The 25754-nt window shown below is 35.9% G+C and overlaps 1 protein-coding gene across 5 annotated transcripts in view; it reads right to left on the bottom strand.

Moving 5' to 3' along the window:
• The window catches only part of WDR7 (WD repeat domain 7), a 409927-nt gene that overhangs the window by 230131 nt on the left and 154042 nt on the right, over window positions 1–25754 (bottom strand). For all 5 annotated transcript variants that reach the window (XM_006139909.3, XM_006139908.3, XM_027767915.1 and 2 more), the window contains one exon: window positions 6246–6359. In XM_006139909.3, the coding sequence (XP_006139971.1) occupies window positions 6246–6359 (114 nt within the window). The remainder of the gene's footprint in view (window positions 1–6245; window positions 6360–25754) is intronic.

Raw genomic sequence — 25754 nt, 5'->3', positions numbered from 1 at the left:
TGATGCATTTTTTGCCTAGGAAAACAGAAAACTACGTCATGACTTTCCAGATGATCTAATATATTGGGAGAAATATCAGTATCTACTTCAAAGCAATTTCATAAGAATATGGGACCAGTAATTGGCGTAATGGCTATGTCGCTGGACTCCCATGTAGTCAACGGTGGTTCAAGTCCCAGACCTGGTGGCTTAAATTCATGCAGGGCGTGTGGGTGTGCATGCCCAAGAAACTGAGAGGAGAATTGAGGAGAAGGGACTGTGGTGTGGCTATTGCCCCTGGGCAGTAATTTCTCACTTTCTGTCTCTCTGTCTTTCTGGAGAGCACATGCACCTTATAGCAGAAACCTCTAAAAAAAAGAGTTAAGTGTAAAGCACTCAGTATGCAGAAAGTCGTCATTATTATTACTTTTAATTTCTTTGACTCTTCTCATTTTTTCCCTTCATTCTCTAGCATTTTAATCCTCTAACACAGTGTACAGATACTTGTTATTATTACCATCTGCTTCCTGCCACTAGAACGTAAGCTCCACAGGGACAAATACTGTTGTCTACTTTATTCAATGGTATATCCTAAAATGTCTGGCAGAGGAGTACTTGAAAAATATTTATCAAATGAATGACTGAATGAGCACGAAGACAATTACTGCATGCTAGTGATATTATGTCGCTGGGAAAGTCATGACATATTTTTCTATGTTTTTTTAAAGAATTATTTTATTTAACTTTATTTATTTATTTATTTTAACTTGACCAGAGAGGACACAGTGAGTGAATGAGTGAGAGAGAAAGAGACAGAGAGAGAGAGAGAGAGGGGGAAAGTGAGAAAGCAAGCCGCCAGGTCTGGGATTCAAACCACAGTCGGCCATGTTGGAGTCCAGCGCCCTTAACCACCACACCACTTGTTGGCCCTGTTTTCTATGTTTTTTTTTTTATGCAAAAATGTATCATGATTTTCTCGAAGACCCAATAATAATACATATAATATTACGGATTTTCCTTTATGTGAGAGAAGATGGAGAGAAGAGAAAGAGAGACAGAGACGTTCTTTTTGTTTTGTTTTTGTTTTTGTTTTTGCTATGCAGTGCACGCATTACCAGAGAGACAGACTTGCATGAGAAAGAGGGAATGTGAGAAATCACTCCTAAGGCAGAGTGGGGAGGGATGGCCATGCCATAATCATTTCTCCTCCAGTCTTCTCTCAAGATTTTGGGCATACACACACGTGCCTGGTATGATCTGCAAACTGCTGAGTCTGGAGTTGGCCATGTGAGATCCACCTTGCCACCTGCTGGCCCAAGGAAGTTATTTTTGATAAGCCTCGTCGTGTTGCGATTCTCCTGCCCCAGTCTCACAATTACCTTATAATATTATTTGTAATCATTGCTAGATCTTTTCATGTTCATTCATGCTATTATTCTACTTGAAAGTTCAAATAACATATTTTGAGGCACTGAGTATAAACATATAAGCTCTTTTTTAAAAAATGATATGAACTTGAGCATAAAATGAGAGGATTAGATAAAGTAGTATTAATGGCCCCATCTCTAAAAATGAACAACCCTTAAATTCTATGAGTCAGAAAAAGGGCATGATTATAAAAAGCAATATATCAATTTATCATAAAAATGGCTGTTCTCTCAGAAATTTAAAACTTTAGTATATATGCTGCTGAAATAGTCCACTATCTAAAACTCCAAATTGGTAAAATACACAACTGCCAAGATTTAAAACATACATCAGTGGAAAGCAACTTGTGTGGGCAGGAAGGGAAACAAGCACACAGAGGCTCTGTCAACACTAAATCACGGTGGGTAAGGCGCAGGCCTCCCACCTGGCTAACTACAGTCTGAGTCCCGGATCTGGCAGCTTGCTTTCTCTCTTTCGCTCTCTGGTGAGTACATGTGCCCTATAGCAAATTAAAAATAATAGTAATAACAAATTAAATTAAATAAATAATGTTTAAGAAGAAATGCATGTATCTTGTGTACCTATTAATCAGTAACAGAGAAAATGGTCTAAAATGTAGCTAATTGCAATTTTACAAAAAAATACATCAGAAAGTAAACAAGTATAGTTAATATATACATTCAGATTCATGGACCATTGTTGTTTTTCTTCTAAATAGTTAAACCTGTGCTGCTAATCTGATGTCAAGCTGCCCCTCTGGACAACGGCAGTGACTCTTGACCCTTTATCTCTATTATATATGATCAGGCTATGTCCTTGCTATATTGAACAAGAGGCAAAACACTGAAATATGACCTTCAGAAGAAAATAGTGACTTCTTGGAGGCCAGTAGATGGCATAGTTGTTAAGTTGCTGGACTCCCAAATGGCCGACTACAGTTCGAGTCCTAGACTAGTGGTTTCAAACTCATGTCAGGTGTAGATGCGTGCATGTCCAAGATTCCGGGAACTGCAGCATAGCCATCCCCCCCAGGGGGTGATCTCTCGCTTTCCCTCTCATTCTCTCTGTGTTTCTCTTTCTTTCTCTCTCTCTCTCTCTCTCTCTCCCCGGCCAGCTCATGTGCCTTAAAGCAAAAACTTCTTTAGAAATAAAATAGATGTATGTGTGTGTGTGTGTGTGTGTATGTATATATATAGTGACCTCTATAAATGGACTCCTGCAGGTTTGTGAATGAAACCCTTCCAAAATTCTATTTAGCCAGAGTTAGGGGAAGATTAAGGATGCATGGCTTCATTCTCAGTGAGAATGCCATCCTTTACCACAATGAAAGCCACATAAAGAAAAATTAACTAAGTTACACAAATGGTCCACCTTAAATGAGATGATTCATTTAAAATTTTTTTCTGTGTATGTTGGTTTTTGGTGAGATTTAATTTGTTAATATAAGCATGACCTATTATCACCATCATAATGAAAATAAAAACACACTTTATAAATATTGGTTATATATTATATCTATCTAACATTTAAGTTATAATACTAAAAATAAACTATACTTAATGAAGGAAAGATACAGGTATAGAATAATATTCTTGTGACTAAAAAGATCCATAATCTAGAAACAATCTTCAAGCTACTGTCATTACTTTAAAGAAAACACTATTATTAATAGTCAAAAATATTTTTTAATTATAGAATATTGAAAAACCTAAAGCAACTACATTGAAAAAAATACATTTTCCATTTATACAACACAATATAAAAAATGTAGAATAGTTTTTAATATTTCTGTACACCACACAATATTAATCTAACAAAACGTCTAATATAGCTATAATACACAATTTCAAACATGGTTAAAAGGAAATCTGAGGAGCCTTAAGATAGAATACAAAGTATAATAAAACCGAGAGTGTGTGTTGGCCAAGGCACATCAGCATTACTTTATAGAGCTGATCAATAGGCATTAGCTTTAAAAAGAGAAATATAGAAAGAAGCTGCAGCATATTTTCTAAATGACAAGGTGAACACATAAATTGTCTCAATCAAGACCCAATTTTTTTTTTCCTCCCAACTTTTCCAGCTGTTCTCTGCCAGTTAAGACTCTTCATTTCAAATAAATGTAATTAGTTTCCATTGACTCCGGCCAACCCTTAACGATGCTTTATCCTTGCTTCTTTACTTTTATAAGGCAAATACTACTAAAGCCTACGAGGCTCTGATTCAAGGTCACAAGTCAACATTTATACCTCATTCATTCTCACTCAGAAAAGTTTCAGAAATGATTATTCTGTCATTAACAGAAGCGCTAAATTATACTTATTTTAATTGTTATCTTGGTCAATATGTTTCTAAAACATCCCAGATTACTCTGAAAATAAAATTAACATGATACATATTAGCCTAACTATAGTTTCCAAGTAAGAATTCACTCAAAATACAGGCAACTCTCTGTCATGATATGATTTCATGAAGGGATAGTCTTAGAAAAATTTCGTTAAAGAAATTTTTAAAAATAATATTTTTCAAAGTAAATGTTGCAAGCTGGCCAGCTTTTCCTTTTGCAGTACTGGTATTCTACAAAGCTGGTTACCCCAAAATGAGATTATTGTGCTTGAAACAGGTTTCTCTCAATGCATCTACCATATTTTTCATAACGCAATTTATATAGGATTCTAGTCAATAAAAAGAAATATGATTTTCTTCTAAACCCTCACAAAAATCTATACCACAGCTTAATCAAGTCACACAATCTAAAGGTAACCTGAACGATCTACAGACTGCAGCATGCTAGTTGCTTTGACAACATGTTAAGAAAGGCTTTTTTTTTTAGTTATTTAAATTCTCTAGATATTGAACATTCTTGCCTCTAGTACTCGTGGCATAAAATGAATAAATCAACCAATAAAAGCTATTCTCACATTCGTTTAACCAAACTTCTTACAGATTAAAATACAGTGCAAGCGCATTAATTGACTCTCTAAACCAGATTTGCATTTTTAAGCTTTTTGATTTTAACAATAAAATAAAAACACAGTTTTATGCTAGCTTTAATGCTATCTCATGATTTTGGCAGTATATAATTCAAAATTTCAATTTACTGATTTAATAATGCTTACCTGACTGCTCAAAAATTCAGCTTTTATTCTAGACTACTGAGTTATTCTACTATGAAAAAGGCAAACACTTCTTATTGTGAATTAAACATAGATTAGAAGGTCTTTAAATTTTACATCATAAGGGAATTAAAATGCAACAAAATAAATCTGAAACAAGGTAAAAACCCATGAAAAACTGAAATAAACAAGAACTGAAAAACAAAACTTAGTTATAAAAGATCTGCAAGTGAAACAGATTTCCTTTAGTAGCTACTGAAATAAATTCTGTAATTGCAAAGCATTAGATGATTTCAGAAGTCATTTGGAAGTTTCTGAAATCATTTATATTTAATTCAGTTATATTTTTCATCAATGAACTTTCACATTAAGAAAAATTAAAAGAAACAAGTAAACATCACCATCATCTTTATTGAAAACCAGATGCTTCCCTACTTAGGCAACACCGATTTGCAACAGTAGCACAAAGCTATATCTTTTGTTGTTGTTTTGTTATAGGACACGCACACTCACCAGAGAGAGACAAAGAGAGAGAAGGAAAGTGAGAAAACAAGCTGCCAGGTCTGGGACTCGAACTGCAGTCATCAATGTGGGAATCTAGTACCTTATTCATCATGCCACCTGCTAACCCAGGCTGTAGGTTTTTAAATACAGACTTCGTAAATTTTCAAGGGAGAATATTAGGACCCCTCAACTTCTTCCCAGTGGAACCAAGTTAAAGGGATTTAGGTGGTAACATTAAACAACCTGTCACATAGAGCTTTCAAACAAATAAACAGACAAAACCTACCTTTAATTTTGTGTGTGTGTGTGCATATATAGCCTTGATTTGATTTTTTTGTTATTCTTAATTTTTTTTAAACATTCAATCACTTTACATCATTTGGCTTATAGAGACCTACCTTTTTGTTGAAAACATTCTAGTGTTTTCTGACTATGTTTCTTTTTAAATAATCCATTATTGTTAAGTAAATATTTGTTGCTTGATAATAATTACAGACTTTATAGCCATATTTAAAATTTTAAGTATCTGCATCAAACACAAAGTTTATCATTCTTAGTACCAATATATCAGGTTGTTCTTAATCCTCTGCGCATTCAAAGAAATTGATCTGAATGCACCTAGAGATCCAATCATTGAAACTGGCTTAACTCTGTGAAAAGACCACCTATCATGTGTAGGTTTCTAAAAATGTACTATATGCCTGGTTAGGTGATAGATAACCCAGACAAGAATGTTTAATATCCAAACATGAAAATAACTTTAAAAAGCAGCACTTGTTCCTATAATTTAGGTACAGTGTCTGTAAGCTTCCTTAGGTAGTCTACATTTATATATGCATTGCTATTCAATAATACAACTTCATTATTCTTTAGTTTGCCATAAAATTGAAGAACTTTCATAACCTAACGGGCGTATGTATTCTTCTACATGTCTCAAGGCTCTAGTAATGATCCCAGCTTCTGAATTAAAAGGTTTCCAGAAAAATCAAGAGCAGGTCATTGTTACAGTGGCAATGAACAAACCTGAACCAAATAAACAGCTCCATTTCATTCAAGATCAAAAAGAACAATGAAGAGTCTCATAAAACTACATATACCATCAATACGAGTTTCCATCTTTTCCATCAAAATACTTAGTCTCACCATAAATGACCTAAAAACATCCCGTAGTATTGAACAAATCTCCATCCAGATTATGTTGAAGATATTCATGCTTACCAGCAGTGATGTCATCATCGACAAGGTCATGCTCTTCCTCCTGGACTTTGGCTTCTGGCCCCGAGGCGTCTGGGGCAGTGGTGATAGTCTGCATGGCTTCTGCTGTGACTCCAGCTAAAACAAATAGGAATTATAAGGCTTCATTTAAAAACAGGAAAGGAAAGGTGTTAATTTACTGGATACAAATACATATACATATTTAAAACAAAAACAATAGATTCACTGAAATTAGGACAAGAAACAAATCAAGGAACAAAACATTCAATGTGTGTTCTATTTACTAATGTGAGTACATGTATATGGGTATATACCTTATTTACTTTATTATTTTTTTTTTTTGGAGAGGTTTTTGCTATAGGGCACGTGCGCTTGCCAGAAAGACAGAGCCAGACAGAGAGATAGAAAGTGAGAGATCATCCCCCAGAGGGGATGGCCAAGACTCAATCCCTTCTCCTTCATTCTCCTCTTGGGATCTTGGGCATGCCTGCACACGCACCCAGCGTGAGTTTAAGCCACCGGGTCTGGGACTCGAACCACGGTTGACTACATGGGAGTTCAGCGACATAGGCGTTATGCTAACTGCTGGTCCTAAAACCTTATTCACTTTTAACCAAGATCTGGGGAAAAAAAACAAAACAACAACAACAAAAAAAACAGAAACAGGATGTAGAAGTAAATTACTTTTTTTTAAGGTGTTTGCCATCAGGAATGTGAGCTCACAAGAGGGAAGAGCGAGAGAGAGAGACAGTGAGAGGGAAAATGAGAAATCGGCCTTCTGGCTATATGGACACACTGCAATCCCTTCTCCTTCATTCTCTTCTTGGGATTTGGTGCATGCATGCATATGTACCCAGCCTAATTTTCAAGCCACAGGGTCCGGGACTCAAACCACAGTCAGCTATGTGGGAATCCAGCATTCCAACCACCACTCTACTGGCTGGTTCATAAATTGCATTTTTATCTGATTGCTTTCAATGTTTTTGCTATAGTTACATTATCTGACTTAGACATATTCAAAGAGGAGGGGGGGAAAAAAAACTAGAAAGTGATGTACTATTTTAAAAGTTTATTTATCTTTAATATTAGATTGTTTGTAGCCTGGAGGTTGGGAGGAAGAATTATGACAAAAGAAGAATTTATGCCCTGGATCTAAATGAGAGACCAGAAATGCAGTTCCTAAAAATAGTATAACATTTTCCTCTCTGAAGGAATTAAAGATGAGGCCGTATTATTATCACGCTGAAAGAACTGAACTGAAAGCAGACAGGTGAAAAAGACCAGAGGCCAGAAGTTTCCATCCTGTAAATCACCGGAGAATATGCCAGTTTATAAAAATGTCTCTTTCTTATCAAACTATCTTTTCATTTTGGTGAAATATTTTGTTATTAATTTGCAGCTCCCACTTTATTTATAATTTGGCAATGGATATTTGGGTGTATTGACATTTTTCTTTGGTTACAAATAGGTACTGCTATATCATGGTATTTGTTTTGTCTTTGAGAGATTTTTGCTATAGGGCATGTGTGCTTGCCAGAGAGAGAGAGAGACAGAATCAGAGACAGAAAGTGAGAAATCACTCCCCGGAGGATGGCCTTGCCACAATTCCTTCTTCATTCTCCTCTCAGGATTTTGGGCATGCATGCACATGAACCCAGCAAGAGTTTGAAGTCACGGGGCCCAGGACTTAAACCACAATCAACTACATGAGTCCAGTGATGAAACCATTATGCCATCTGCTGGTCCCATATCATGGTATATTTTTAAAAATCTCACCATTATATGTTACTTTAGGAGTTGAACTTTCTAATGAAATTTTCTTAATAAGTACTCCAATAACTGACTATAGAGGACCTACCCAAATATATATCTTTCTTGTGTATTTATTTTATTTCAGTGATTTATTTATAGTTGTTCTTTAAAAAAATGCCAAAGAATAATCCATGATGAATGAAAAATGGTAAAACCATCCTTTTACAGAAGCATTTTTTTAAATAATTATTTAACTTTATTTTTTATTTTAATTTGACCAGAGAGGGTCAGAGTGAGAGAGTGAGAGAAAGAGAGAGAGAGAGAGAGAGAGAGAGAGAGAGAAAGCAAGCCATTAGGTTTGGGACTTGAACCGCATTTGGCCATGTGGGAGTCCAGCACCCTTAACCACCATACCACCTGCCGGCCCCTACAGAAGCATTTTTTAAAGAGATCCTTGCCATAACACATGTGTGCTCACTGGAGAGAAACAGACAGAGAGGGGAAGTGAAAAATCACCCCCTAGTGGGGATGACCACACCAAAATCCCTTTTCTGTTCTCCTCTCAGTGTCTCGGGCAGACAAGCACACATGCCCAGTGTGACTTTCAAGTCTCCAGGCCCAGGACTCAAACCCCACAGTTGGCCAGGTGGGATTCAACTGCCTTAACCACCATGCCACCTGCTGACCCTACAGAAACATTTTTATTGTTGCATATTTAGTAGGAGATAAACTTTACCATTAAAGAGGGGATTTATGAGAAAACTGATATTGTTAATTACATAATTAAAGATGGCCATCAGTAAAATAATCACAAGAGGAGAAGGTAAATGCCACATTTGTAAATAGAAACATTGCTCAAATCCTAAAATCAAAGATCAATATTTCATATAATTAAATCAAAATATAAATTGAAATAGCTCAGTCTTTTTCCTTGCTTATTAACACATGGTAATTTTGAAAATGGTAAGAAAAACAGGGAAAAGATATTAAGGAAAGGTTTTGATAATAACAGTCATTACTATTAGTATTTTTCCCTTCTTATAAAATTAAGAAGAAATTCAGTGAAAACAAACCGTGAATGTGATTTGTGTAATAAGACATTTACAATCTATTTACATTTATCTCATTTAAGAAGCGAGATTAATTGTGCAAGATAACAAAAGCTACTTAAGTCGGAAGCCAGGGTTGAGATGTAAGCATTCTAATTCCAACCCCCCATATCCTTATAGCACCAAGTTCTTCCAGGGACTGCATTTCTGGAAGCAGGATGGGAGGTATAACAGAAGAAACATGAAAAAATCCTGGAATCACACAATTCTGAGTATAAATGCTATCATACTATTCATGGAGTACCTGTGCTATGCCAGGGAACTATTCAACTGAGGCCGTTTAATATTTTGAGACAGAGCTTTAGGAGAAACACATATATTGCAAAAGAAAGACCAAGAGGTTGAAAGACCAAGAATCTATGCTGAAATCAATTCCTTCCAAATTAAGTAAGGGTCATAAAGTCCTTGGTAAAAAAAAAGTAAAATGTAAAGAATGAAAGAAAAGAATTCAACAGATCAATATTTCTCCTAAGCATAGTCTCAAAATTCATTAATAAAATGTAAGCAAACAGAACTCAGAATTCAAAATTCAGAGGAACCAATAAAAAAATTTCCTAAAACAAATAAGTGAGTTAAGCAGAACCTATAAAAGGAATTATTTACCATAACTAAACAGAATTTACTCTGGGAGTGGAAATCTGTTTCAGCTTTTGAAAAAGCAATGTAATCCAAAATATTAAGACTAAAGAAGAAAAAAAATCATGTGATCATAAAAATCACCTAACAAAATTCAATAACCATTCATGATTTTAAAAAAATCTAGCACCAGCAGGTGGGGTAGTGGTTAAAGTGCTGGATTCCACAAGGCTGACTTCACAGTTCCATTCCCAAGCCCAGTGGCTTGAAAAACACTCCAGGCTTGAGTGCATGTGTTCCCAAAATCCTGAGAGAAGAGACAGGATTGTGGTGTGGCCATCTCCCCGAAGGAGTGATTTCTCACTTTCCCTCTCTCTCTCTCTCTAGTGAGCACACATACACATGGGGAAAAATCTAAAAAACAAAAACAAAAACAAACAAAACAAACAAAAAACAAACAAAACTAAGAAAAACAAAGAGGGAATATTCTTCACTTCATCAAAAGCATCTACTAAACACCTACAATGAACATTATTCTTTTTTTTTCAATATAAAGTCTAGCTTTATTTTTAAAAAGATTTTACAAATCTGTCAATTCAAACATACATAGCAAATTATTCCTCTTTTCCATCAGATGAGGCTTACTGCTTCAACCCCTCCCATGAAAATATAAGTAAAAAATAAGTTACACAAATATGTATCCCCTATATTACTTGGCTTAGTTCAGAAATTTCCTCTTCATAAATACTTTAACACATCTGCATAGCACAGTAATACGAACATTATTCTTAATGGTGAAAGTCTGAATACTTTTAGCCTTTGAATAGGAACAAAGTAATGATGTCCACATTTACCACTCTTAGTTAATATGTGACACCGAGACTTCCAGAAGTTGCAACAAAGCAAGAAAAGGTAATGAAAGACATACACCACGGAAAAGATGATGCAAGTTGTCGCTATGTGAGAGTTCATTGTAGGGTTAACTTGATGGCATTAAGGGATACCTGGATAGCTGGTATAGCATTATTTCCACAAGTGTCATTGAGGGTGATTCTAGAGCTTGTGTGTAAGCAGACTGACTAGAGAGATCTACCTTCAGCGTGGAGCCTTCATCTAATCACCTGGAGGCCCAGGTAGAACAAAAAGACAGAAGTAAGATTAATTCATTCTTTCTCCTGAAGTTGGACTACTTCTTTGCTTGCCCTTGAACATAAGAACTACAGATTTTCTAGCCTTTGGACTTACGGATCTGCACCAGCAGCTCTAGAGTTCTTAGGCCTTTGGTCTCAGATTGATGATTACACCATCCGCTTTCCTTGTTCTGAGGCTATTGGACATAGACTGACACATTCCACAAGCTTCTCTGGGTCTCCACCTTACAGCCAGCCTATTGTGTGAGACTCCTCAGTCTCCAAAACTGTGTGAAACAACTTGCCTAATAAGGCCCCTCTCATATATATATTTTATTTGTTCTGCCTCTTTGGAGAACACTGAGTAATATATCCTATTCAAAAATAAAATGATAATCTGCACAGAAAATTCAGAGGAACTAGTAAAAATTTTCCTAAAACTAATAAGTGAATTAAAGAAAACTACAGAATACAAAGAAAATGTTAATTCTATTTCTATGTTAGTAAAAAAACAAATAGACATCAACATTTTAAAAAATACTATAAACAATGGCTCAAAAACTGATACAATTTAAAAATAAATACAAAAATAACAAAAAAGAGAAGAGTCCTCCATTGCTGCTGAGAACTAGTCATTTCAGGGAAAAAAGAGAAATGAAGATTTTCTACTGATAATTCAGCCTCCAGCTCCCAAAATCAAGCAGTAGGGAGCCCCTCTAGCCTTCTCTCTGTCTCTGTTTGTTTCTCTCTCTGTCTTCTCATTTTTTTGGTAATTTTTCCTTTTAAAATTTTTTTAAGGTAAAGTATTCTCTTGGCTTTCAGATCCTCCTTTATCTTGCTAATAATCCCATCTCCCCCTCCCCTATAGAAGAGGCAAGTGGCAGGCCTTCAGAAGATTCCTCCATTGCTGCTGAGAACTAGTTATTTTGCACAGCACACAAGCATGCTGCATGGCTTTTTTTAAAAAAATCAAATTTTTTTGGTCGTATTTTTGGTTGTTTTATGAGAAAGCTATGCATGAATTACAAAATGCTTTACAGCAATATCAGCTCCACTTTAACTGCATTTTTTCACACACTTTCTGAAATCCCCTTGTAAAAAGCTTTTATTTCATCTACCAAAGAGAAAGAAAGTTCATTTTTTTCAGCTTTGTTCTGCAAAGGACTAAGATGGCTTACTGACAGGGGTTTACAGAACCTATGTAGAGAAAAAAAGAAAACTATGTGATTGCCTCATAGTCTAATGGTTACGGCAGCTGGATCACACATGCCCCACCAAGGTACAGTCCCGGCCCTGGTACCTTAAAAAACATGCCAGGTGAAAAACTGGAGGACATACAAGCATTAAAAATTGTTGGGATCAGCAGTTAGTGTAATCGCTATGTTGCTTAACTCCCATGTAGTCGACAATGGTTTGAGACCCAGGCCCAGTGGCTTGAACTCATGCAGGGCATGTGTGCATGTATGCCCAAGATCCCGAGAGGAGAATGGAGGAGAAGGGATTGTGGCGTGGCCATCCCTCCTGGGGGGTGATTTCTCGCTTTCTGTCTGTCTCTCTCTGTCTTTCTGGCAAGTACACACGCCCTATAGCAAAAACCTCTCCAAAAAAAAAGAATAAAATTTGTTATGGACACTAGAGCCAAAGTGGAAAGATTTGGGGAGGGGAAGAGCATAGGACAGGAAAACTGGGGAAAAATGGAGAGGTAAGGCATTTGTGGGATGCGGATATGGTTTATTATTTGTGGATGAGGACATGTGTATGTTCTCAACTGAGCTGGATTGGGGCATGTTACGCTGAGTAGAGTCTCTTTAAAATCTAAATGATATATAGCAATTAAATGTATAAATGATAATTCAAATTAATAAATAAAAATTATTTTAAAAATTATCCTAAAAGTGTATGGAGAGATAAAGGAATTATAAAGCAATTTTGAAAAAAAAAAAGGATCAAAAAAAAAAACCTGCCTACTATATTTTAAGAGATTTTACACAGTTAAACTATTAAAATTATGTGGCTTTGGCAGAAGGGGTAAACGTAGTTAACAGAATAGAGAACCCAGGAATAGACACACAACAACATGCCTGACTGATTTTAAACAGAGGTGCAAAAGCAATTAAATGAAAGAAAATCTCTTCAATAACAGGGAATGAAGCAATTGTATATTCACGGGCAAAAAAAAAGAATCTTGACTTGGGCTCACATCTTGGATAAAAATTACCACAAAATAGATCATGGATTTAAATGTAAAAATAAAACTACAATACTTTTGGAAAGAAAAATGGGGAAAAAAGTCCTTGAGATCTAAGGATAGACTTCATACCAAAATCACAATCCAAAAAGGAAAAACTGACAATGTAAATCTAATCAAAACTAAAAACAATTTTTGTTCTGTAAAATTCTTAAGAGGATGAAAAGGCATATTATAGACTGCAAGCAAAGATTCACAAATCACATATTCAACAAGGGAGTATTACCTAGACTATATAAGAAACTCTCAAAACTCAATGGTAAACAGTCTGGCAGTTCTTCAGAAGGTTAAACGTAGGTATCATATGATACAGAAATTCACTAGTAGGAAATAAAAACATATGTACACACAAAAGCTTGTGCTTGAATGTCCACACCAGCATAATTTATAAATGTGAACAAAGAACCCATTATGTCAATCAACTGATGAACAGGTATGTACAACAGATTGTGATATGGTCACACAATGGAATATTATATAGCAATACAAGGAAATAAACTTCTGATACATAAACCTTGAAAACATTACGTTAAGTAAGAGAACCTAGCCATAAAACACCATATGTTGCACTATTCCATTTATATAACAAGTCTAGAACAGCCAAATCTATCGAGACAGAAAGTAGATTCAATTAGCCTAGGGCTGAGAGGAAGGGGCGGGAAAAGGGGAGCGATGCTGATGGATACTGGGGTTTCACTTTGGGGAGATGGAAATATCCTCAAATTGATTATGATGATGGCTACACAACTCTGTGATAAAGCTAAAAATCACTGAATTGCACACTTTCAAGGGTGTATTTAATGGTATGTGAATTATATCTCAATAAAGGTGTTTTAAAAAACAATTGGTTTGGGCCAGCAGGTGGAGTGGTGGTTAAGGTGCTGGATTTCCACATGGAGGACCACAGTTCGAGTCCTGGACTTGCTGGCTTGAAAATCATGCTGGGCATGGTATGCATACATGTCGAAAATCCCAGGAGGAAAATAGAGGAGAAGGGATTGTGGCATATGGCCATCCTCCCCAGAGGGGAGGTGATTTCTCACTTTCCCTCTCATTGTTGTTATCTCTCTTCAGTGAGCACACATACTCTATAGCAAAATCTTAAAAATTTTAAAATTTCTTTTCTGACATTCCAGACCAACTAAGGCATTCATGCCTATTTTGTGTACCATGCTGGTACTTTTTCTGACATATGATTGAAGAAAAAAGGGAGGAAAGCACCCATGTAGAACATCCATATAATAAAAAAACAAGTCCCCATGAGTATTTTCTTATATCAGGAAGGCATGATGTTCTATTTTTAATTTTTTTAAATAAATAAACAATGTTCTTGATTTTGACCATATTTGTAATTGATTATTAATCATCATGGTCAGAATTTCTGCTATTTTCTTATCAATCAGTAAAGAGAGATTAATTTTGTTACTTCAAGATTATATTTATTTCATTTTTAAAAATCAGCTAAATATCCTAACTGCCTCAGACCTGGGTGCCATGATGGTAACAAACTACTTAGGATTCCTAAGCTTTTGGGGAAGATGGTAAAGGTAACAACTGAGAATGAACAGACCAAATTACTATACTCAATTCTCAAATCCAAATGGCACAGCTCATTCAATATAATTTTAATTGCCTACTTTAAGAAAATGATAGATATCTTTAATTTTGAAATTTTGGACCACATAGTTATGGTTTGAAATTATTTTAAAATATTAGTTAATAATATTAGTTCCTCAGAAAGCCATGACATATTTTTCTGTTTTCTATGCAAACATGTGTCATGACTTTCCTGTCAACCCAATACTTCTCAGCATAGTAATCATTATCGCCAAAAAAGTAAAAGTGAATAATAAGATTTTAAAATGCCAAGACATAGCTTGGCTATTTCTAATCTGCACAGTATTGTTATATGTCATTTTACGATCTTATGACCATAGGTAAACATTATAATAGATAGTCTATAAAAGGCAAAACTATAAGACAGGAATAAAGCCAGTAGTTGCCAGTGACTTGAGGTATGGTAGAACGATTGAAGACAAAGAGGTAGAGGAAAATTCTTTTAAAGAAGTATTTTATTTAATTGTGAGAGTGAGAGAGAGAGACGAAGTGAGAAAGCCATGAGGTCCGAGACTCGAACCGTGGTTGACCATGTGGGAGTCTAGTGCCCTTAATCACCACACCACCTGCCAGCCTCAAGAGCAAATTTTTTTTTAGAAAAAACAAAATAATCAGTTGCTTGCCTGTGGGAGTAGGTACAAGACTATCAACATTTATTCAAAACTCAGAAATATGTACTAAAAAGGAAAGACCATAACATATGTACATTATACCTAAATAAACTTTTTATTATAAAAATTACAACAGAAGGTACTATACATCTGTTACAAAAGAACAATGATGATTATGTCAGGATCCAATGTTATTTTCAGTGAAACATAGATACTAGAAACAATTATTTGACTTTCTTCTTAAAAGCTTATCAAAGCATAAAAATAATTTCCTCACTATCCACTATCAAAGAAAATGGAATATTCCTGGAAATATTTTTTAAATTCACTTAGAAAATACTTATATGGAAACCTTCATTTCTTACAATATTGATAATCAAGATTTTAAATGTCAATTAATTACATAATGACACTTCGCTTTCTTACGTACTTGAGGTAAGCTAGCTTATATACCAAACGACACCATAAAAATCTCAGAACACTTAGTTTTTTGAAAAGAATCACCAAAGTATTTGGCAGTAATGAATAACTCACAAAGGTTTAACAAATACAGCTTGACTACAATGAAATACCTTCAAGACTATGATATAAATTGTATTATCTAAATACACTGGAAAATAATAGAGTAGTTGGAAGAAAGAGATACACTACAAAGATATAATAAATACACAAAACAGTAAAGAGTTGTATCAATAGCACAATGAATTAAAAGAAAGATGTGAGATATTTCAAAAACCAAACATTCCCTAAATCCAGATTTCACAAAATAAAAAACTAAAAGTACATCATACTAGAAATGAGGCCTCTACAAATGAGTTATACAGTATGAATTCAGGGGGTGCAGAGAATGGAATAAAGCATAAAACTAGTTTAAGTAAATCTGGACACAGCAGCAAGAGAGGAGGGAGAGTTGTGACTAGCTGCAGGGTGAGAAACCAAGTGAAAGGAAGACTATTACCACATCTTCACATCATCTCGGTTTCTAAATACTTACTCCATTTTTCAATATGAGAAATCAATATACATAAAACTTTCTCATTTGTATGCAATATTTTTAATTAATTTAAGAGAATCGTTTTGAGAAATAAGAATTGGAAATGCAGTCTTCAAAATCAATGGCATACAACTACATTCAACAATCCCCACCAGTAAAATCTAATACATTATTCTAAAACTTAACCTTTCATAAGCTTGTAAATTATCTTTAAAAACATTTTTTTTTCGAACTGGCTAACAATATCTGAATAACAACACATAATAAGAAGTCAAAAGACTACAATGTCATGTGATTAACTTAATAATCAAGGGTACATTACTAAATTTCAATATAGTAACATTTAAAATACAGCACTTCAGCCAATACTGGAATATAAAACCACTTCCACTCACAATACTTTTATTATTTTATTGACGATTAGATGGAAGTGGTAAACAATACTGTTAGGATTGAGAACAAAAAAAAAAAGTAAATAAACCAGGATGTTTATAAATATTAACAAAAATTGCATTTCTCATTCTTTTAGTAATAAAGATTTCCACTGAGAATGAAAAATAGATCCAAAAGAACAGCAGATTTTTTTTATCTCTTCAATTGCTCACAACTGTGGCTTTCCAGTGGTGCAATTATGTATATTGGAAGCAATAATTTGATATAAACATTTGTTTTAAATGAAGTAAAATTTAACAATCGGGAAGAGAATATATCAGTATCTACAGTTTCTTCTTTTCAGGCAGAAGGCTTGAATTTATTGGAAGCAGATCTCTGCGGTGACTGACCAACACTGCCCCACATTCCCCACAATCCTTATGACAGACAGACAGCCTGCCTCACATTAATTCACTTCACACCACTTCTATCGATCCACAGCCGGTTCCCTAGTCTCTCTGCACACATTGCCTGTCTGGCTGCCTACATCCACATCAGCACATACACACAAAGGCCATAGAAAGATAACCTTTTGCTTTCCATTAAAGACACAGTATCCACTTTTCCTTCTGCAAGAACATCAAAAATATAAAATTTAACAGTACAGATGTCTTGGAGAAAAGTCTTCCTGTAAGAAGTGTTGAGCATATTTTTTGCTTATTCTAAATAAAGATCATTTCAATCTCTCCAAAAAAAGTTAGTGTGTTAAAGGCCACAAAGCAATTACTGTAATAAAAACATAATTAAAACTAAGCAAATGTTTTCAAGCTTGAATAAGAATAAAATAATTATTTGGTAATGTGAGTTTGACTTTAAAATACATTTTTTCCCAACTAGCATTTTGTTTAGAAAACTGTTCTGATATAAAATATAACTATAAACAATTTTAAAAGCAACAAAGAGAACATATTTACTGAAAAATATACATAAATAGAAAACATAGGAAGTGCTCTATATCAACAATATTCTTTTCTTTTGAGAGATTTCTGCAATGGGGGCATGTGTTCGCTGGACAGACAGAGAGAGACAGAGCAATAAAAAGCGAGAAATCACCTCCCAGGGGGCATGGCCACATCACAATCCCTTCTCCTCCATTCCTTTCTCGGGATCTTAGGCATGCATGCACACACACCCGTTGTGAGTTTAAGTCATGGGGTTTGGGACTCAAATTGTAGTCAACTACATGAAGAGTACAACAAAGTAACCATTACGCCATCTGCTGGTCCCACATCAACACAGTATTAATGTGCCAGTATAAACCTTTATCATTCCTCTTTCACCAAAAAAGAGTCTCAAAATGATAATACTTCTAATTCATTGCATATACTTTTTTCAAATATTTCTGTTTGATTTGTAGGCTATGAGCTGACTTAACAGCAATTTTGGTTTCATAAGGTACAAATAAAAGATTTATATTGTTGAATTTACAAAGTGTTGAGAAACATACAAAACTGTCTTGATTAATAACTGTACTAAAGAATAAATTTAAAATTATAATCTCTGGCTGATTTAAAAGTCCAAATAATAATCAGAATGGTATTATTTCAGAACGGTGTAAAAAGATACAAAGATTTTTGAAACCCTTCATGAATTTTTGTTTTACCCTAGGATTCTCTAGGTGGAGTATACACCATCAAGTGGTAGCAAAAGCAGTGCACTAAATATATATCGTATGCTAAATGTGTTGTTATTTATAATTACAGTAAGATAATTTGGAAATCAAAGAAAGGGAAGTTAATGCTCAAGCAAATGGTTTTAAAAGTAGGAAGTGAAGATTTGGGCTGAGCCTAAAGGATGGCACAGATTTGAGTAAGAGAGAGCCTGGTATAGCCAATATGAGTTAAACAAAATCACTGGATTGGTGAAGACAGACAAGTAGACAACATTCCCCCATTATCTTAAACATTCATGAAGTGCAGAGGCTGCTAGGTAACAACCTCTGTACCAGGTTGTCTCAGTTCATTTTCTACTGTGATCATAGAAAACCACAGACTGGGTAATTATGAAAGACAGAAATGTATTTGGCTCACAGTTCTGGAGGCTGGGAAGTCCAAGAGCACTGTGCTAGCACCTCATAAGGGTCATCCCATGGTGGGAGGATAAAAGGCAGAGGTGAGCGCACACACACAGACACACAGAGAGAAAACAAGTCCAATTCCTTCCTTTTATAACTATCATACTCCCACAATAATGGCTTTAATCCACTTATGAAAGTGGTGCCCTCATAATCTGATCACCTCAAAAGGTCCCTCTTCTTCTTTTTTTTTTTTTTGGAGAGGTTTTTGCTATAGGGCATGTGCACTCGCCAGACAGAGACAGAGACAGAAAGCGAGAAATCCCCCCCCCGGGGGCGGGGGATGGCCATGCCGCAATCCCTTCTCCTCCATTCTCCTCTTGGGATCTTGGGCACGCACACACACACGCCTGGTGTGAGTTTTAAGCCACCAGGTCAGGGACACAAAACGCGGTCGACTACATGGGAATCCAGCGAGATAGCCATTACACTAACTGCTGGTCCCAAGGTCCCACTTCTTAATACTGTGAAGATGGCAATCAGGGCCAACCCCAAAGTGCAGCAGTTACGCCCTATGCATAGGGAGCCAGATCCCACCTGGTCAACTATAGTAAAAAGTCCCAGACCCAGCAACTTGAGAACTGAGCCAAGCACACATATGCAAGTGCCAAGGTTCCTAATGGAATGAAGCAATGGAGGAAAGGACATTGTGGTGTGACCAGGCCTTACTGGTGGGTGCTTTTCCTCTCTTTCTCTCTTTCTCTCTCTCACCCTCTCTCCAGCAAGAATACATGCAGTTTGACAAAAACTACTAATAATAAAATGACAACTAAATTTCAATGTGAGTTTTAGTTACTATACTCAAATCACAGCATGAAGGTCAAAAAGACAGTCCTAGCTTCCAAGAAGCTCACATGTGAGTTGAGGTCATGGGAGTCATTAAAAAAAATTGTGCACGAGAAATAATTTAATCTGTTAGTGTTTTAGAAAGAGCTCTTCTGTAGCAACATAAAGAATGACTAGAGAGACCAGCAGTTGGCATAACGGTTATGTTGCTCAACTCCCATGTAGTCGACCACAGTTTGAGTCCCGGACCTGGTGGCTTAAACTCACGCCAAAAGCGTGTGTATGCATGCCCAAGATCCTGAGAGGAGAATGGAGGAGAAGGGATTGCGGCCTGGCCACCCCCCCACCCCCAGGGGGGGTGGTTTCTCACTTTCTGTCTCTCTGTCTGTCTCTGTCTTTCTGGTGAATGCATGCACCCTAAAGCAAAAACCTCTCTAAAAAACAAACAACAAGAATGACTAGAAAGGGGGCAACAATGAGGCCAGTATTTTCAAACTGTGCTTCTTGAAGCCCAAGGAGTTCCTTGAAGGTGCCAAAAAAAGACACACTTCCAAGCTCCCTTACTTTTACTTCATTTTCTGAGGGAATGTTGCTGACTTATCTGTCTTCACCATTCTAGTGATTTTGCACATACACACATATACACATACACACACAAAACTATATGTGGTTATATTAGGTTGTCAAAAAAGAAAAATGCATATTTTTTTGAGAGATTTTCACTGTAGGGCGCGTGTGCTCGCCAGACAGACAGAGAGAGACATAGAGACAGAAAGCGAGAAATCACCCCCCAGGGGGGATGGTCACGCCACAATCCCTTCTCCTCCATTCTCCTCTCGGGATCTTGGGCACGCACGCACACGCGCCCGGTGTGAGTTTTAAGCCACCGGGTCTGGGACACGAACCGCAGTCGACTATGTGGGAGTCCAGCAACATAGCCATTACGCTAACTGCTGGTTCCCAGAAAAATGCATATTTTTGAATGCAAAAAAAATGTGCCATAACTTTTCCAAAAACCCAATATATGTGTATGCACACACACACATTTTATAGAAGTTTTCATTTGAAGAAAGAATCTTTAAAAAATAATTAAAAACCTATTAATCTACAGTATGGGTTTGTTTGTTTATTTAAAGAATTACATATAAATAAGAGAAGATCAAGAATGGTTTTCAGACAAAACATTCAGAAGGGAGGGCTATCTGAACATGACAAACAACAAGAAGGGAAGATTCATTCATTCAAATTTTTTGAATGATGGTTATAATAAGCAAAGGGGATGAAAATGAAGAGTGGGTGCAGCACAAGGACTTTACAGTAAGGACACTAACAGTCATATGGAAATTAAATATTTATAAATGCATAGTTGAAAATAGAGTTTACATATGAAAAAAATTAATTAAGTCTTCTCGGCATGGGGTGAGGAAAAGAACATGTATCAAAAACAACCACAAAAGAGAAAATATGAATTGGATTTTGAAGGATGTTTAAGAAGTTATGATAGAATGACACTGAGTGAAAAAAATTTCAGGGAAGAAAAGACATTATGCTAAAAGATCGGGATGTAGGGACCAGCAAATGGTCTAATGATTGTTACATCACTAGATTCCCATGTAGTAGACTGCGGTTCGAGTCCCATACTCAGGGGCTTAAAACTCATGCCGGGCACATGTGATTGTGTGCCCAAGTTCCTGAGAAGAGAATGGTGTAGAAAGAATTGCAGCATGGCCATACCCCAGGGGGATGCTTTCTGTCTCTGTCTCTGTCTCTGTGTCTATCTGGCAAGTGCACGTGCCCTATAGCAAAAATCTCTCTAAAAAAAGGGGAGAGAACCTAGGGAGCAGGAGTGTAAAAGGTGTGGGAGAAGGTGGATAATGGGGCCAATATGACATAGAAGGTAAAAGAGTCAAAGGCAATGAGAAAGAGAATGCCAGCAGAATAGTTGAAACAGAGGGCCAGCAGGTGGCAAGGTAGTTAAGGCACTGGACTCTCACATGGCTAATCATAGTTCAAGTCCTAGACCTGGTAGCTTGCTTTCTCTCTCTCTCTCTCTCATGCGTGTACATGCACTACAGCAAATTAAGAAAATAAATAATTATTTTTTTAAAAAAAAGAATATTTGAAACAGAAAAGCACTAACTTTTTATTCTGAAGCTAGACAACTTGCTCCAGTTTGGTAGACCAAGTAGAATGTTGGTACACATAATCATGAGGCTGCTAGGGTTGGTGACTATGCAATACAGTAACTAATTAATACCTGAGATTTGGGGATAAGTAAAGATAATCTGAACATTTCTTTCTGGCCATCAGAAAAGCACAGGAGTACTTCTGCTTGGATAAAGCCAGACCAGCCATCTGAAGAAAATTATGGAGGTAGAGAGTTTGAGCCATAGCAGCAGATATCTGACAGAAGCAACCCATGAAATGCAGTAATTTCTGGTAACCCAGTTTGGCTGCTTTATAGCCTGTATACAATCCTATGACTACTATAAAAGACAGTGACATGTTGCATACTCAATCTAATGATAGAGACAAGAAGTTTAGTTTAGCACAGTGCCTGAGACATAGTAAGTGTGTAATTAATTGTATTATTACTATCAGTAATTTTATTATGATTGCTTTTGTTATTATTAATTTTTGCTTTATGTTATAATATTGTTATTTTTCTACTATTGACAAAGAAATATTCAAAATTTGGCCTTTTTTCTCCATTTGATGAACCCACTTATTCAAGTCTTTTTAAACCTCTATTAAGTATCATTTTTCTCCTTTTAAAGCTGTATTTCCATACATCTTAAGACACTCGTTTATACAAGTCACTTAAGTCAAAACAATTTAGAATATTTCCATTTCCAGATAACCAATTCACCTTCTGTTACTTTCACATCTTTTACTTTCAGATACCTACATATGTGTCCGGAGGAAAGCTTTCCTTCACTCACAGTGAATAACTGATTTGAAAACAATACCCAAGCATCTTGCTTTACTAGTATCCTAGTAGATGACATGTTTAATTAGCGGTGATAGGCTATGATATCACATTATAACGTATTTATGATAGTCTAACAATTTCCTCACAAGCTCTTCAAGTGAGCTGAAAATTTATTTTCACACAAAATCCTACACACATAGTTATCATGCTTTATTTATAATCACCAAAACCTGGAAATGACCCAGGTAGACCTAAACATGTGAATAGATAAACAGACTTCAGTATAGCCACATAGCCAAACACTAGACATAAAAAAAGAATAAATTTGTAATTCATGTGATAATGTGGATGAGTTTTAAATGAATTTGCTAAGTGAAAGAAGCCAGACCAAATGGTTTCCTTTTATAATATGAAATTTTAGAAGAGGCAAAAGTGTAGTGATAAAAAATAGATCTGTGGCTGCCAAGGATTAGGGGAGAAAGGGTTGGTGACAAAGGAGCTACATTTTTAAGGTGTGGAGAATGTTCTGAATGAAACTACAGGTACCTGATTATTCATTTGTCAAAACTGAAAGGCCTATATTGTACAGAGTAAACTTTATTGCATGCAAATAAAAATATTAATTATTCGAAATGCTAGGGGAACCAAGAATACACTGAAGACTCTGACAGTGGAATCTAGCTATACAGCAGTTACTCCTAATCCACAGGATATACATTCCAAGGCCCCCATTGGAGGTCTGAAAGTACCAAACCCTATATCGGAGATCTTCAAAAGGTTCAATGGAAAATGCCTATTATGAAAAAGCAATGCAAGAATTCAAAAATTTTCTGTACCACACAAAACTCGTACTTTAATTTCATTTTTCCATGAACATTTTGAGGACCCCTCATATATATTTTTTCAGTCTGATAATCAAGAGAGCTACTAAGTGACTGATGAGCAAGAAAACAGCATATACACCAAGGATACATTGAATAGAGGCATACGTAATTCACCTCCTCAGTGGGATAGAGTGGGACAGGCATGGGATTTCATCAAGCGACACAGAATGGCATGTAATCTAAAACTTATGAATTGTTTACATTTTTTAAAGAATTATTTTATTGAATTTTTAATTAATTAATTTAATTTAATTTGACCAGAGAGAGACAGAGTGTGTGAGAGAGAGAGAGATAGAGAGAGAAAGGAAGCTGCCAGGTCCAGGACTTGAACTGCGGTCAGCCACGTAGGAATCCAGTGCCCTTAACCAACACGCCACCTGCCGGCCCTGAATTGTTTACTTTAAGAATTTCCATTTAATATTTTTGAGAGGTTTTTGCTATAGGGCATGTGCACTTGCCAGAGAGACAGAGAGACAAAGAGAGATGAGAGCAAGAAATCACCCCACTATGGGGGATGACCATGCTGCAATTCCTTCTCCTCTGTTCTCCTCTTGGGATTTTGGGCATGTATGTGCACATGCATCATGAATTGTAAGCTGCCAGGTCTGGGACTTGAACTATGGTTGAGCACATGAGAGTCCAGCAACATAACCATTACGCCATCTGCTGGTCCTTCCATTTAATATTTTTGAACCATAGCTGATCACAGGTAACTGAAATGACAGAAAGTAAAACTGTGGATAAGGGGAACTACTATACTCTAAATGGAAGATATAACTTCATCAAAAGATATAAAGAAAAAGAGGTGACTTAAAAAAACTTCAAGACTGGTTAATGTCTCAAATATAAATATATTAGGTCATCAGGAAAGTTGTGACGTATGTTCTATGTGAAAGCATGTCATGACTTTCCTGGCAACCCAATAAATTCATGGACTATAAAAAAAGAAGTAAACTGGTAGGCCTCAGGAAAAACTACGTAAACAGGTGCATGAAATATACGTACTTCAGCCTGGAAACACGATAAAGTGGCATCAAACTGCTGAAGACACGAACATTCATGCACTGTAATGGGCATAATGCATCTATAGAAGCACATCATTATTCCACTACATTACACTGATTAAATCTCACAATTCATTTTAAAGACTATTCATATCTACCCCATGATTTAGTGGAGAATGAAAAGCTGAATTTAACTAAAGGAGCACCAATCATTGCTTCTGGCAGAGCTTTTAAAGAATTAATTTGCAAACAAAGTTATCAAAAGAATGAAAAATAAGCCAGACAACTACTACTAAGATAAAAGACGGCTATAATGGATATGGAGAATAAAAACTTGCATTTTTAACCCTATCCCACAAATAATAAACAAAACAAAATCCATTTTAAAGTAGTCACTCACCCCACCTTTTTCCCTAGTCTGGTGGAGGGGGGGGCAGGAAGGGGGACACCAGTAAAGTAAGAACAGAATCACAACAAATAAACCATTACTAAAGAAAACTTGAAAAGCTTAACCAAAGTAGATCAGCTACCCTTAACTGAGAACGCCACCAACAATAAAGAACAATGCTTTAAATAGGTTAAATGAGGGGCTGGCAGGTGGCATGGTGGTTAAGGTGCTGGATTCACACATGGTCAACTGCAATTTGAGCCCTGGACCTGGCGCCTTGTTTTCTCACTTTCCCTATCCCTTTTTCTCTGGTCAAATTAGAAAAAAATTAACAATAAATAAAATTAAATAAATAATTATTTAAATAAAATAAGAAGTTAAATGAGTGATTCTGACCTACTTGGTGTCATGCAAATTTGTGATATTTGATTTTGCAACCAATTCATCCTACTATTAATTCCAGCTAGAGTGCTTCACTGCATATTTTTAAAAATGTGTTTAATACTTTCAGTATAAGCAGGTGTATAGATAGATAGGTAGGTAGGTAGATGTTATCAAGCTGGCACACATATTTTTCTCAAATGCTCTTTACTTAATGATGAAATAAAATAATAGCAGAGACCAATCTAAAAAAATACACAGTGTGGGAGCCAGCAGGTGGTGCGGTGATTAAGGCACTGGACTCTCACATGGCCAATACGATATTACCACTTGGAAGATGATATGAAGATTCCTCAGAAACCTACAAATAGAATTGCCATCTGACTCAGTAATTCCATTCTTAAGTATTTACCCAAAGGACAGAAAAACTCTCAGTTGGAAAAACATGTGCACATCTATGTGTTACAGCATTATTTACAATTGCTAGGATATGGAATCAACCCAAATGTCTAAAAATAGATGATTAGACTGAACAAATGTGGCATATGTACTCTTTGAAATACTACTCAGCCATAAAAAGCAATGAGACCCTGA

Source organism: Tupaia chinensis, unplaced genomic scaffold, assembly GCF_000334495.1.
Source record: "Tupaia chinensis unplaced genomic scaffold, TupChi_1.0 Scaffold000012_1, whole genome shotgun sequence".
NCBI classification, from domain to species: Eukaryota; Metazoa; Chordata; class Mammalia; order Scandentia; family Tupaiidae; genus Tupaia; species Tupaia belangeri.
Note: the sequence above shows the minus strand (reverse complement) of the source record. Positions and strands in the feature narration are given on the sequence as shown.